The sequence below is a fragment of the Triticum dicoccoides genome, chromosome 3A, assembly GCF_002162155.2.
Source record: "Triticum dicoccoides isolate Atlit2015 ecotype Zavitan chromosome 3A, WEW_v2.0, whole genome shotgun sequence".
Classification (NCBI taxonomy): Eukaryota; Viridiplantae; Streptophyta; class Magnoliopsida; order Poales; family Poaceae; genus Triticum; species Triticum dicoccoides.
Window position 1 is genome coordinate 681726721 of NC_041384.1, and position 15603 is coordinate 681742323.

The 15603-nt window shown below is 49.6% G+C and overlaps 1 protein-coding gene and 1 pseudogene across 1 annotated transcript; both read left to right on the forward strand.

Moving 5' to 3' along the window:
• The first annotated feature begins 2166 nt into the window (after window positions 1-2166).
• Window positions 2167-4474, forward strand: LOC119270158 (delta(3,5)-Delta(2,4)-dienoyl-CoA isomerase, peroxisomal-like). Its single transcript, XM_037552129.1, has 2 exons — window positions 2167-2976; window positions 4109-4474. The coding sequence occupies exons 1-2, from the start codon at window positions 2295-2297 to the stop codon at window positions 4297-4299; spliced, it is 873 nt and encodes a 290-aa protein (XP_037408026.1). The 5' UTR covers window positions 2167-2294; the 3' UTR covers window positions 4300-4474.
• Window positions 4475-5814: 1340 nt separating this feature from the next.
• On the forward strand, window positions 5815-5953 carry LOC119273874 (annotated as a pseudogene).
• The last annotated feature ends 9650 nt before the right edge of the window (window positions 5954-15603 follow it).

The following is a 15603-nucleotide window of genomic DNA, read 5'->3' on the forward strand; positions in this document are numbered from 1 at the left end:
GAGTTTATGTTTATGGACACAAGTGGCCTCGCCCCCAAAGCAAAAGCATATGTCGAGCTTTGTCGCGATGAAATGATTATGAAGAAGACCATCCTAACGAGAAACATGATGAGAGGAGGAATGGGAGGAACATCATGTGCCATTATTGGTGGAATTGGAGGAGGAATGGATTGAATAGGGGTTGTCATGGGCGGATGGGAGGAGGAATAGGAGGTGCCATGGGTGATGGCTTTGGTGACAACATGTGTGGTGCCTTCAGTGGCACCATTGAAGGTGCCTGAGGGAGTCCTGGATTAGGGGGTCTCCGGACAGCCGGACTATCTCCATTGGCCAGACTGTTAGACTACGAAGATACAAGATTGAAGACTTCGTCTCGTGTCCGGATGAGACTCTACTTGGCATGGAAGGCAAGCTAGGCAATACGAATATGGATATCTCCTCCTTTGTAACCGACCTTGTGTAACCCTAACCCTCTCCGGTGTCTATATAAACCGAAGGGTTTTAGTCCGTAGGACAACAATCATAACATACAATCATACCATAGGCTAGCTTCTAGGGTCTAGCCTCTCTGATCTCGTGGTAGATCTACTCTTGTACTACCCATATCATCAATATTAATCAAGCAGGATGTAGGGTTTTACCTCCATCAAGAGGGCCCAAACCTGGGTAAAACTTCGTGTCTCCTGCCTCCTATTACCATCCGGCCTAGACGCACAGTTCGGGACCCCCTACCCGAGATCCGCCGGTTTTGACACCGACAGTGCCTTTAGTGGCAACATGAATGGTGGCTTCGGTGGCAACATGAGTGACATGGGAGGTGGATTCGATGGCAACATGAGTGGCATGAGAGGTGGCTTTGATGACAACATGACTGGCATGGAGGTGCTTCCGGTAGAGGTGGCGGCATCAATGCATCAACAAATTGAGAACGTCGACAAAAAAGCCATTGAAGATGATGATGCAATGTTTACAGTGTGACTAATGATAATGAAGAGGATGAAAGTTGAGATGCTATGTTTATATGCATTTTTATTTGTTGGATCCGAATTTCGTTTGATATGATGCACTTCTATTTGTTGCATTATGACTATATTTGGTATAAAATTTGAGTTCATGTTGAATTTAAAAATATTGTTCATTAAAGAGGCGGAAGACGAAAAAAAATTTAAGGTGTGGCGAATTCTTAAGTCATTGTTTTTGATGCACACGCTTGCTCAACGGCGACACCTAGCCCACGGCCATTGTTGGCCATCTGCCAGTCCCGTCATCCGCCTCATCCTAGCCAGCAGCCGCCGTGCTTTCTAGGATTGCTGCTGCATAAGAGTGTAGTTTTTGTTTTGAGAATCGCCCTCTCGGCAATTTATTTAAGTGTTAAGGGGATTTGCATCCGACTGTACAAATGTCAATCAGACAAGCAGGGATTACATCAAGAGACAAAGAGCTAGCACCAATATTAAACGCGTCCTAAGCGCATGCATGAGCAGCTCCATTCGCTCCTCTCTTGACCCATTGAAGCTTGAATCCCTGAAAAAATTGGATATAGATTTTCATCTCCCTAAAAACCTTGCTTCGTGGGTGTGTACTTGGTTAGCGGCTTCGTGCATCAAAGCTCAGGCTGGTTCGTGCATCGTGTGTACTGGCTTGGTTTGTTGGTGGGCTGCATCTACGTGGCCCAGTTATCAGCGAACCGCCTCTTTCTCTCGTAGTGACATTTCCCAGCATTGCATGGCTTCTAGGATATCCACCGATAGCAGTAGATACATACATATAAAATTTTCATTTCACCCAATCAAGGTATGGCGGCCGCCACGCCTTGCCCACTGGGATGCTCCGTCAGTGGTTCATTTTACATATCTATGGGATAATTTTGATTGAAGGAGTGCGGCTATACAACGGTTGAAGTGCGGCTGAAATGCTTATGTACATCGGCTATAGCGAGGCCATTGGCCGTTTTACATTATTTGTTGGAGCACTATCTTTACATTATCAATTATAAGTGAATTGAATGTTTTTTTAATGTAAAAAGCATATTTGGATGATGTAAATTATTTATCTATCACTTTTTGACGATGTACTTTACATATTGGAGATGCTGCTTATAGAAGCTTCGGATAAGTTCATTTTTTCTGGTAATTTTCGAGCTGCTTATCTTATCCATCATAAGAACAACAAGAGAGGATTAGCTTCGGTTTTTACCATGAATGATGATGGCTTCCTTCCTTCGTATTAGCAGCAGCAGCAGCAGTCAACAGAGCAGCACAGGCGGCTAGAGTTTAATCCCCACACGGCATCAGATGGCCGGCGCGGGCTCGTCGGACGCGGAGGCGGAGCTGCGGCGGGGCTTCAAGGCCTTGGCCGTGACGCGGCCCGACCCGGCGGCTGCGGTGTACGAGGTGCGCCTCAGCCGCCCGGCGCAGCTCAACGCGCTCAGCCCGGACTCCTTCGCGGAGATCCCGCGCGCCATGGCGCTGCTCGACCGCATCCCCGCCGCGCGCGCCGTCGTGCTGTCCGCCGCGGGCCCCCACTTCTGCGCGGGCATCGAGCTCGGCGGGCCCGGGAACCCGCTCACCGCGCCCCCCGCCCGCGGCGCCGACCCCGCGGCCATGGCGGAGGAGCTCCGCCGCGCGATCCTGGGCATGCAGGCCGCGCTCACCGCCGTCGAGCTGTGCCGGAAGCCCGTCATCGCGGCCGTGCACGGCGCCTGCGTCGGCGGTGGCGTCGAACTGGTGGCCGCCTGCGACATACGCTGCTGCTCCAAGGACGCCACCTTCGTGCTCAAGGAGGTGGACATGGCCATCGTCGCCGACCTCGGCGCGCTGCAGCGCCTGCCGCGGATCGTCGGCTACGGGAACGCGGCGGACCTCGCGCTCACCGGCCGCAGGATCACCGCCGCGGAGGCCAAGGAGATGGGGCTCGTCACCAGGGTGTTCGATTCCAAGCAGGAGCTGGATGCCGGTGTTGCGAAGATTGCCAAAGGTATGATTTCTCTCTGTTGTTCTTTCTTTTCAGTGCTGTTGCCTCTGTTCTGTATTCTGCTAAAATGTTTAACATGAATTGTGCAATTCAAAGTTCAAACTAATAAGGGATGTTGCCTGGAATTTCACAACCCACAAAAGAGTCATTGTTTGCAGAACTTAAGATTCCATTACATCATTATGTAGTTCTTGTTGGTAAGAAAAAGAACAAGGGTGTCTCTCTTGGGTATCTGTGTATATGCTGTCAATAAATCTTGTTTGTACTCTGATTGCAGTTGATCTAACTAGAATCCGTAGATCCATTTGGCTGGATAATCTTTGATTTTATGTCAGTCAGAACCCGTTGGTTCTGAAAAAAGAGAGGTTAAACTTCATGTTAGTAACTTCACAGCACGCATGAATTGCGTCTTTAAATACAGTTGGTGACCTGCTGGTATTTGAATATAGTATCTAGTTCAGCTTAAACGTTTCACAGGCTTTCTAGAATTCCAACTCTCCCAACTTTCATAAAGATTCATCTATATTCTCATTTCCTGGTTTTTGCGCATTTGCTATAGTGTGCTTAGTGTCCTATCCTGTAAAAAAAAGGGCAACCTGGTGCATGTAGCTCCCGCTTGCGCAGGGTCCAGGGAAGGGTCCGACCACTTTGGGTCTGTATAGTGTCCTATCCTGTAAGTGCTGGCTTAAATGTTTCTCTTACTACATTAAGTAGCAAAATCCACCACTCTCTTGATTGGCTGCAGAGGCGCTGCGCTCCATTTCCCAACATGAAAAGTGAACTGGAAAGTTTGGGTCATATAGTTAGTGCTGGTAGTTTGAAGTCAAATGCACTTGAATCAATCCAGCAAAGCATTGTATAATGGTTTAAAGGGTTTGCAATTTACTAGTGTCACCCCTCTATCAAGTCAGAAGCAAGTTGGATTTGTTCATCCAAGTTGTAAGTAAATGCACATATGTAGGTCTGACTGTTCCATGTTCATAGGGTGTTACCATAATTCAGATTCATGCATAAGATGTCCCTGCGTAAACCAGTTTCTTGTTAACTGTGCCTACCACTTTTTCTCCAGCAACTATGTAACTCAACAAGTTGCGACCAATGATAACTAAGAGACTTTGTTTTTTAACTGTTTCAGAAATATCAGAGAAGTCGGCAAACGCAGTGATGGGAACAAAGGCAGTTCTACTCAGAAGCAGAGATATCACTGTAGAGCAGGGCCTGGAGCATGTAGCGACTTGGAACTCTGGAATGCTGAGATCTGATGACCTGATGGAGGCCATCAAAGCTTTCATGGAGAAGCGGAAGCCTGTTTTCTCTAAGCTCTGATGATCAATATCACAGGCAGAATTTATATGTGAATCCTAGCCACTTGAGAATAAAATGAGATGGTAGAAATTAGACAAGATATACTATCTCTGAATTGGAAAACAAGTGCTTTTGTTGATTGTATCTTGTATGTATATCATATATAAAGTGAGAATTTTCCAGAAATTCCTTAGCACTACTGATGTCCATATTGATTAGTGTTATGTTTTTTTGTGTGAAATGATTAGTGTTATGTTTTTTTGTGAAATGATTAGTGTTATGTTGTGATGCCTGTAGAATGTTGATTAACCACTCCCACTTACAAGTGTGATACATTTTTGCAGAGAAGTTCACTCAAGCTTATATCTGGATTGGGTCAAAAAGACCTTGGTCCAGTGAGCCTGTGATGGCCCCATAGCTTGTCTAGGCATAAGTTGAATTTCTGTGCTGAAGAGGTGAGTCTGGTACTCTGATATTCACACTACCACAACCCCTTTTGGTTACTATGTTAATTGGTGATTTATTTATACTCCTAGCTCTTATGTGCTTTAAGTTTCACATAATATATTCATTGAAGCAGATATTTGTGGGTTAGTAAAAGAATCTTTAGAAATACTCCCTCTGTCCCATAATGTAAGTTGTTTTTTGACCCTAGTGTAGTGTCAAAAAACGTCTTATATTATTGGGACGGAGGGAGTAGTATTCAAAGATATGTTAGACAAAAGGATAGATAGATAGAGTTGTAGTTTAAACTCATATATCTCTTTCTATCTGTTTTCAAACTACTTCCCTCGATCTCCTGTAATCTAGACGTATCCTAGCGATCGTCTCAACTTGTACGCCACGGCAGGCTGTTCGCCAGAGTCAATATATACCGCGGCCACCTACGGGTGGTAGTACGCTTCCCATATCATCTTTCATGGTAATCAGAGCATCTTCTTCCTAGATCAAGAGAAAAGAGAAGAGATCACATCTAGCCTCGCCATGACTACCGCCTCCACCCAACCCTGCACCATGAGTGCGCTCACCACATCCCTTGCCTCCGCCTCCACCTTTGCCCCCTCATCATCCAGCGCCTCCCACGCCATACCCCTCGGGCCATCACCACAGGAGAAGCTCACGAGGAATAACTTCCTCATGTGGAAAGCCATCGTGTTGCCGCAAATCAAGGGCGCACAGATGGCTCACCACCTTGATCCGGCGAGCCAGGCGCCACCGGAGACACTCACCATCACCAAGGAGGGCAAGGAAGAGCAGATCGCCAACTTCGCCCGCGTTCTCTGGTATGCACAACAGCAGCAACTTCAAGGTTTTCTGATGGGCTCTCTGTCTCGCGAGATACTTGCACAGGTTGTCACTCTTCAGACACCGGCGGAGGTGTGGGCAGCGATCCACGCCACCTTTGCTGCCCAAACTCAGGCGCAAGCCATCAACACACGCATAGAGCTCACAAATCTGAAGAAGGGGAACCTGAGCATGACGGAGTATCTTGCCAAGATCAAGATGCTTTCTGATGAGATCGCATGCACAGGGGCGGCACTCGGCAATGCTGAGATCGTCTCTCATGTTCTCGCCGGACTTGACCTCGACTACAATCCGGTGGTCTCGGCCCTTGCAGCACGGGTAGAGCCCGTGACTGTCCAGGAGCTGTTCAACCAGCTTCTTAGCTTCGACGCGCGGCTCAACCTTCTTCACGGCATGAACGTCCGCCAGTCGTCTGCCAATGCGGTGTCCCGCGGCCGTGGAGCAGGCCGTGGGCGCGGTCACCAGGGCCGCAGTCGCAACGGCAGCGGCGGTGGCAACGGGCGAGGGCGCGGGAGCAACGCCCGATCTGGGAGCAGCGGCTTCAACAACACCAACAACACCGCTCCTGGATCCTCTTCTTCACCTCGGGTCCGGTGCCAGCTCTGCAAGAAACCAGGCCATGAGGTCATGGATTGCTGGCACCGCTACGACGAGGACTACGTTCCTGATGCACGCCATGCTGCAGCAGCAATCCGTGAGCAGCAAGGAGGAGATGGCACTGTCTGGTATGCCGACTCAGGCGCCACTGATCACGTGACTAGCGAGCTGGAGAAGCTCGCTATGAGGGAAAAGTACTATGGTGATGACCAGATTCACACCGCAAGCGGTGGAGGTATGAAAATAAATCACATCGGCCAAGCCTCTATTAATTCCCTTACATCTAACCGTGATCTAATCTTAAAAGATGTCCTTCATGTCCCTCAAGCCGACAAAAACCTTGCCTCTGTGTCTCGCTTAACTACCGACAACAATGTTTTCTTTGAAACTCACCCTACATATTTTCTTATAAAGGATCGGGCAACGAGGGAGCTCATTCATCACGGTAGATGCATTGGAGGGCTCTACCCCATCACATCCGGAGCACTTAGTAAAAGGCGTCGTCGTCAAGTCTACTCCGTCGTCAAGCCCTCCTTGGCAAGATGGCATCAAAGATTAGGTCATCCATCGTCGGTCATAGTCAAGCAAGTAGTGAATAAAGACAATCTTCCATTGTCCTCTAGTCAAAAAGATGAGTCTGTTTGTGATGCTTGTCAGTGTGCAAAAAGTCACCAACTTCCTTATCCTAAGTCAAATAGTGTGTCTTATGCTCCTTTGGAACTTATTTTCAGTGATGTATGGGGATATGCAAGAGATTCTTTTGGAAGAAAAAAATTCTATGTTAGTTTCATTGATGATTATAGCAAATTCACTTGGATATATTTGCTCAAATACAAATCTGAAGTTTTCTCTATCTTCCAAGAGTTTCAGAAGTTGGTTGAACGCCAATTTGACAGAAAAATCAAAACAGTCCAAAGTGACTGGGGAGGGGAGTATGAGAAACTCAATTCATTCTTTCGCAATATAGGTGTTGCTCATCATGTCTCTTGCCCTCATGCACATCAACAGAACGGTTCAGCCGAACGCAAGCATCGGCATATCATTGAAGTAGGACTATCTCTCTTAGCCCATGCATCTATGCCACTGAAGTATTGGGATGAAGCCTTTATCACTGCCACTTATCTCATAAATCGTTTGCCTAGCAAAGTCATAGGTAATTCTACTCCTTTGGAACGATTGTATGATCAAAAACCCAACTACAATTCTCTGAAAATTTTTGGGTGCGCATGCTATCCAAATCTCCGTCTTATAACCAACATAAGCTTGAATTTCGCTCAACGCAATGTGTTTTCCTTGGATATAGCAATCTTCACAAAGGGTATAAGTGTCTAGAATTATCGTCTGGGCGCATATATATTTCACGGGATGTTGTATTCGATGAAACAATTTTTCCGTTCTCTAAACTCCATCCCAATGCCGGAGCTCTTCTCCGAGCAGAAATAGCCCTCCTTCCAGATTATATGCCTAATTCTGATCATGGGGGGGGGGGGGAATTATGCCAGGCTGCAGATGTGATTTATTCAACAGAAAAATTAACAGAAAAATTTAACCCAGATGCTAAGTGTGCAGATAGCCATGATTTTATGCAAGGAGAAGGAGACAAAACAGGCGCTGGATCCCAAGAGGATTTCCCTGGCAGCATCTCTGTGCGATCCGAGGCAGATTCTTCTGTCAGCGCTCGATCCGAGACAGAGCGCGGCGCCTCGCGCGCGACAGACGGGCCGGTGGCCGACCGGCTGGGCCCCGCCAGCCCCGCCAGCTCACGTGGTACGCGGGCGGGCGAATCACCACGGGCCACGACCGAGCGGGCCGGCGCAATGGCCGACCAGGCAGCAGGCATGGGGGCCAGCCCTGGCACTGCGCGCAGCCCGTCCGAGGAGGTGGCCTCAGAAGATGCCGCGCGAGTCACGAGCGGGATTCGCTCCTCGGATCGGGAGCAAATCAGAACAGTTGATCAGGCGGGATCCCCTATGGCTGATCATTCTGCTGGCTCTGGTGTGCCGGAGCCTTTACGTCGCCAAACAAGGTCACAGTCTGGTATAGTTCGAGAGAAAACATACACAGATGGAACCATAAGGTATGACAAAGTTAAACGTGCCTTTCTTACTAGCACGGGTGAGCCAATTCATTTGCATGATGCACTTGCTAGTCAAGAGTGGAAGAAAGCCATGGATACTGAGTATGAAGCACTCATGAAAAATAAAACATGGCGTTTAGTACCTCCAAAAAAGGGTCAAAATGTGATTGACTGTAAATGGGTTTATAAGATTAAGAAAAAGTCTGATGGTAGTATTGACAGATACAAAGCCAGATTAGTTGCTAAGGGATTCAAGCAACGGTTTGGTATTGATTATGAGGATACGTTTAGTCCTGTTGTTAAATCAGCTACTATTCGTCTTGTACTGTCTATTGCCATTTCCAGAGGTTGGAGTCTGCGTCAGCTAGATGTTCAGAACGCGTTTCTTCATGGTGTTCTGGAAGAAGAGGTTTTTATGAAGCAACCACCAGGATATGAGAACAAAAACACACCTTATCATGTTTGCAAGCTAGAGAAAGCCTTGTATGGTTTAAAACAGGCCCCAAGAGCCTGGTACTCGAGGTTGAGCACTCAGTTACAACAGCTTGGGTTTACACCTTCAAAGGCTGACACTTCATTGTTCTTTTATAACAAAGGCAACATCACTATGTTTGTGCTTGTTTATGTTGATGATATTATTGTTGCTAGCTCAAGTTCAGATGCCACCACTTGCTTGCTTAAGGATCTGAAGGTAGAATTTGCTCTCAAGGACTTGGGAGATCTTCACTATTTTCTTGGTATAGAAGTTAAACATGTGAAGGACGGTATACTTCTGACTCAAGAAAAATACACTGCTGATATACTCAGGAGAGTAGGTTTGGAAAAGTGTAAGCCTGTAAGTACACCCATCTCAACTTCAGAAAAGCTCACAATTGATAGTGGGGTAGCACTTGGACCAGAGGATGCAACAAATTACAGAAGTGTTGTGGGTGCATTACAGTATCTGACTCTTACACGTCCTGATATTTCTTACTCCGTGAACAAGGTATGTCAGTATTTACATGCACCTAGTACCACTCATTGGACAGCAGTTAAAAGGATTGTGAGATATCTTAAGTTTTCAGAGGGACTTGGGCTTCAAATTACCAAGTCTCCATCTACACTTGTTACTGCTTATTCAGATGCAGATTGGGCTGGGTGTGCTGATGATAGAAGGTCCACAGGTGTTTTGCTGTATTTCTGGGAACAAATCTTGTGTCATGGAGTGCAAGAAAACAGGCTACTGTCTCGAGGTCTAGTACTGAGGCTGAGTATAAAGCTTTAGCAAATGCTACAGCTGAAGTAATGTGGATTCAAACTTTGCTGTATGACCTTGGGATTAAAACTCCACGAGCTGCAAGGTTATGGTGTGACAATATTGGTGCAACCTATCTCTCAGCTAACCCTGTTTTTCATGCACGAACAAAGCATATTGAAGTTGACTTTCATTTTGTTCGAGAAAGAGTATCTCAAGGACTTCTTGACATAAGGTTTATTCCAACTGGTGATCAGCTGGCTGATGGGTTTACAAAGCCTCTCACAATGAGAAAATTGGATGGCTTCAAGTACAATCTGAACCTTGGTAAGTTCCCGTAGAGGTTCGATTGAGGGGGAGTGTTAGACAAAAGGATAGATAGATAGAGTTGTAGTTTAAACTCATATATCTCTTTCTATCTGTTTTCAAACTACTTCCCTCGATCTCCTGTAATCTAGACGTATCCTAGCGATCGTCTCAACTTGTACGCCACGGCAGGCTGTTCGCCAGAGTCAATATATACCGCGGCCACCTACGGGTGGTAGTACGCTTCCCATATCATCTTTCAAGATAACCCTTCAATAAGTGAGGTAAATGGTACACTCTTTCTGATTTAGGTTAATACCATGAGTCCATGATCGTTCAGGCCATTGCCTTAATTGTTGGGTTCTTAAATACTCCCTCCGTTCCGAATTACTTGTTGCAAGTATGGATGTATCTAGATGTATTTTAGTTCTAGATACATCCATTTCTGCGACGAGTAATTTGGAACGGAGGGAGTAGTATGGTTAGCACTTCCTAAGATAGAGCTCACCAAAATGTCCCTTGTAAACTTGGTGGTAGCCTTGTGGTTGACTTTACCAAGCTTCATTTAAAGTCCTCATCCATAGACCATAGTGTGCTAGGTAGTATACCCTGCCGGGTAGCACATGGTTTTTATTGTTATACTGCCTTGTATATATGTAAATATACCGTATATATCTAGAGGGAGATACCATGTGGGTGTACAGCTACCATAGTTCAACTGGCAGCTCAAGTGGGTACAGATGCAGTGCTGTCTTAACGACCAATCTGAATTTTCTAGATCCCAAGTGCCTTCCCTGTCAGTCAGCTGAAACATATACTGTATGATATATGCTTTCATCGTAATTGTCCATTCTAATCCTCTTCTTCCGTCTATGTATAGAAGAGCAGAGCAGAGCATGCGTCCATCCAGCGTGCTTCAACCAACCATACTTCCTCTCTTAGCCAACTCATTCATCCATGCCTCCACTCTACATATTGCTCGGGCTTCTCCTCTTGCACGCCCCTTCATGCTCCTCTGCAGCAAGTGATACTCTTACAGGAGGCCAAGTGCTCGCCATCGGCACCAACCTCATCTCAAGAAACGGCAAGCTCGCGCTCGGCTTCTTCCAGCCAGCAAGCACCATCAGTAAGTCCCACAACGCCAGCTCGTACCTTGGCATATGGTTCGACAAAAATCCCAGTTTTTACTGCTGCGTGGCCCATCACAGACCCCCTAACACAACTCAAGATCTCATGTGATGGCAAACTTGTCATCGTAAACCATGCTGGCACTCCGTCCGTAGCTTTGGTCCACCCACATTGTCAATAGGACACGAACCAACATACATAGGACTAGTGTTGTTCTCTTGAACAGTGGATACCTTGGCCTCACAGGGAGATCGTCATCTGACATATTGTTGTGGCAGAGCTTTGACTACACAACAAATGCATTGCTTCCTGGCGCCAAGTTCGGTCGGAACAAGGTCACTCGTTTGAATAGCCTGGCCATCTGAAACAAGAGCCTCATTGATCCGGGTCTTGGCTCATAAAACACTGAAATAGACATCAGTGGTGTCAGGGATCCATGGCGCGGGCTGAACTCGGTCCCAGGGTGGCCCTCGAGTTAGGTGCTTGGGGCCTATGCACAAGCGCAACATGGGCACGACAAACCCCCGGGGACTCCACCCCAGGCACGCCCACAGGCTTGCGCGCCTTCTGGCCAGTTTTCCGGGTTGGCAGGGATGTCCTTGGGGCCTCGTGGACCATGGTAGACAAAGGGGAGGCCTGACGTCTCTTCGGTAGCCTACATTCGTGGCAATGACGAAGAGGCACGCGTGGGCGCATGTCTCCCGAACTTTGAGGGTTGCCATTTGTAAAGACGCGACGGGACGACGCCCTCTTTGACTTCGGCCGTGCTCCCGTGTGGCACCCCTCTCCTGTCAACAAGGGCAGGTGGACATACAACAACGGCCCTGTTTGGATACTCTAACTCAGTTAGAGGTTAGAGTTAGATTCTAACCCTGAACTAACTCCAGACTAAGAGGTGTTTGGATGGCAGAGTTAGATGGAGCGCGGATACGGCGAGGCACCATCACGGACGGTGCGAGAGAGAGGGAGGGAGAGGACGAGAAGCTTCGAGGAAGTGGGGAGAGATCTGCTGCGGCGAGAGCCAGAGAAAAAAATGTTTTTTTAGTGGTCCCGAGAAGAACTAACCCAAATAAGCACCTCTTGGGTGGGTTAGATTTTTTGAATGAGTTAGATGCATCTAACCCAAACTAACCCTCCTGTTTGGATATTTTCGGGTTAGTTGAGTCCAATCTAACCCAAACTAACTCTAACCTATGAATCCAAACAGGGCCAACACATCACTACAGGGTTTTGCCATCGACACTCAGGTAGGTAGGGTTGGATTGGGTGTAACGGCTCGTGTGGTCTCCCTTGGTAGCATATAAATGGGGAACCGGAGCCCAAGAATGAGGGAGAAATCTTGTAGAACACACACACATATCTCAGCAAGAGCACGCACGCAGACGCAGAACTACCCGGGGCGGCGCCAGCATGGGTAGTGGACTCTATGGGAGGCAAGCTCTCCTGTAGTTTCAGTCGTCGAGCAGGAAGGAGGAAGAGAATAGAAAATAATGATTCGCTCTAACTTGGCACATGGGCTAGTAAGTAAGGCCCAATTGAACAATCTATCACGCGGGCCTATTATTTTCTGCAGCTTGACGTTCCCAATTCCTATAATCCCTATCGATTCAAACGTGCAGCCACAACGCGTCTGCGCGCACGCCGCCGCCCTCCACTGCCGGCTTCCCGCCTTGGTGCGGTGCCTTCCCCTGCCGCCTTCCCACTGCGTTGCCCAGGTCCATCTCCAATTGATGGTGCTGGATGGAGAAGGAGAAGGGAGTCGACCCGCTCCTGCTGTTCCAGGGAGATGTATTTGCTGGGATTGTAGACTAGAAGATCATAGAACATTTCCATCGCCTAAGAGATCATAGAACATTTCCATCGCCTAAGGAATCGTATAGGGCATTTACCAAATCCTCCACGTATAACTACAAATTGGCGGTAAATACTTGTCGTAGTTTTTGTTTGAACCAATGTCGTATTGTGCTAAGTTTTATATTGTTGTATGCTTTTTTACATGTTGAGGTACCTAATTGACTTGAAGATTAGACATTTATTTGGAGTGAAGAATGAAGGATTCAACAAGCAGAAGTCCACAATATAAGACGTTTTTGCAAGTTAAAACAACTTGCAAAAACGTCTTACATTGCAGGACGGAGTAGTAGAATCTATATGAATTTTCTGTTGCATTATATATTTTCACCTAGTTCTTGAGAATGAAACTATTTTGAACCATTAATTTTGTTAATTTCTTCCTTAAATGCATACTATTTGACCAATATTTTCTGTTGATTGTCTTACTTGATTGCACTGCAGGTTTAATTTTTTTTCTTTAAAAGTTAGCCCTGGGTAACCTCAAATCCTGGGTTCGCCACTGGTAGGGTGTTACACCTTCTCCATGATCTGAACCTGGATAAACCAAGCCTTGGTATCTGAAGTGTTTGACCTCTGACCGAATCTCTAAAAGGGGATTTCTTCAATCTTCGGTATCGACGATCACCTGTCCATCTGGCGTGCCAGATAGGGAGGTCAAGGCTTCATATCTCCTTTAGACTGTCTATGCCGGCCCGGCCGTGTCGGGTCATGATGCGTTGCAGCATTAGAGCATCTCCAGCCCCGTCCCCAACAGGCCTTCCCCAGGTGTTTTCGCCGTGCCGGCGCTGAAAAAACGGCCCAGTCGCCTCCCAGAAGCCCGTTTTTCGCCGGCTCGGGCCGAAACTGGTGCCGGCGGACCCAGGCAGAACCCGGCGCCCGCGCCCAGGGCGCCTGGGGCGTCGGCACAAGCGAAAAGGGTGTGTGGGTCCGCCCTGTCGGCGAGTCCAGCGCCTATTCCCGCCGTTTCTCCCCGCTTCCCCCCCACTCCCCTCCCATTTTCTTCCTTCCTCCCGCCAATCTCCCTCCCGCTCGCCTCCCAGCCGGCCGCCATGCCATCGAAGAAGTACGTCGCCCCCTGCGCGGCGGCAACCGCGACCGCCTCCGTCACCCAGCCAAAGCAGAGGAAGCCAAGGGCGCCGCGGTCCAAGCCACCGGGCATGACAAACGTCGAGTGGAGGGCGGAAGTTCAGTGATGGGAGGCTGTCACCACCGACCGGCGCAACAGGCCATCGCCAAGAAGGTCCGCGACAACGCGGTGCGCGCGGCTGCGGCTGCCGCTTCGGCGGACCAAGCCGAGGCCGAGGCGACTCGCGCGGGGATGATGAATCCACCCGGCAGCCACGCCTAGTACGCTCCTTGGGACCAGCAAAGCGTCGGCTCTCCGTCGCCGCAGCCATGGGGATCGCCCTCGCCGAGCTACGCCGACGGGGACGCGCACAGTGGGTTCAACCCAAACATCATCTTTCCCCATGGACACCCGGCCCAGCGCACGCCTTCGCCAGCGTGCAGTACCCTCCATACAACTACTCGCCGCCCGCCTACGCGTCCTCCCCGACGCCCCATCTACGCCGTTGCGCGCTGCCCTTCTCGCACCTCGGCGACACCGACGAGACCGAGGGCGACATGGACGACATCATTGCGGTAGGTTCGGCCGCGGCCGCCGCGTCTCCCGGGTTTGTCACCCAGGACGAGTCGGTGGATCTCAGCGGCGGCATGGACGGCGAGCTCGGCTACATCTACGGCGAGGACGAGCAGGAGGAGCAGGAGTAGGAGGAGGAGGACGACGAGGAGGAGGAGGAGGAGGAGGACGACGACGAGGAGGAGGAGGAGGAGGAGGAGGAGCCGGCGCCTGTTCCGGTGAAGGGCGCAAGAAGAAGAAGCGGGCGGCCAGGTCAGGCGAGCCGCACATCAAGTGGGCGTCCAAGGAGGAGGAATGCCTCGCCGAAGCATGGAAAGTCGTCTGCCTCGACCCGACCACCGGCACGAACCAGTGCATCGAGACGTACTGGGACCGCATCAAGGCCGAGTTCGACGAGCGCAATCTCGTCGACCCCTATTTCAAAGGCGTCTACATGCAGCGCGGCTCGAAGGCGATGGCGAACCATTGGGGGCGTATCCAGGGGGCGTGCAACAAACGGCATGGGGTCGTCGAGGAGGTCCTGGCTCGCCCGGAGAGCGGCGCCGGCGTTGAGGATCAGGTATGCCACGCCGGTCTCCCGCCTCTCTTCGTCGTGTACGCCTGCCAACTGTTTGTTCCTCCGCCCAGTTGCTGCGCATGTTCGCCCTGTACCGGCAGAGCAATAGCGACGCCGAATTCAAGTACCTTCACGTTTACAAGCGCATTGACAAGTGTGAGAAGTGAGCGGAAGTCCGGCGCACCCTCGACAAGGCCAAGGAGACCTACAAGCCGGACGCGCCGACTCCTGGCGCATCGGAAGGGCGGCCGGACGGCAACAAAGGTGCCAAGAAGGGGAAACACGCCGAGGCGGCTACCGCTCGAGTGCGCGAGTCCATCGAGCACTGCCTCGCCGACGTGCAGGCCCGGGCCGTCCTTCGTGAAGAGAAGACCGACGCGCGGTGGTCGGCGTTGATGTCGAGCAGCGCCGTCAAGCTCGACCTGCTCCGGACCAACGTCGTCGCGAAGAAGAGAAACACCGACCTGGCTTTCCTACTGGGCAGGGCGGACATGCTCCAGAGCACCGACGAGGTGGTCAAGGCGTGGTACTTGGCGGAGCGCCGCCTCATCCTAAACCAGCTTCCCTCGATACCGCTGTCGACGCCGCCAAGCCCGCGTGATGACGCCTCCACGACACCCAGCAGCACC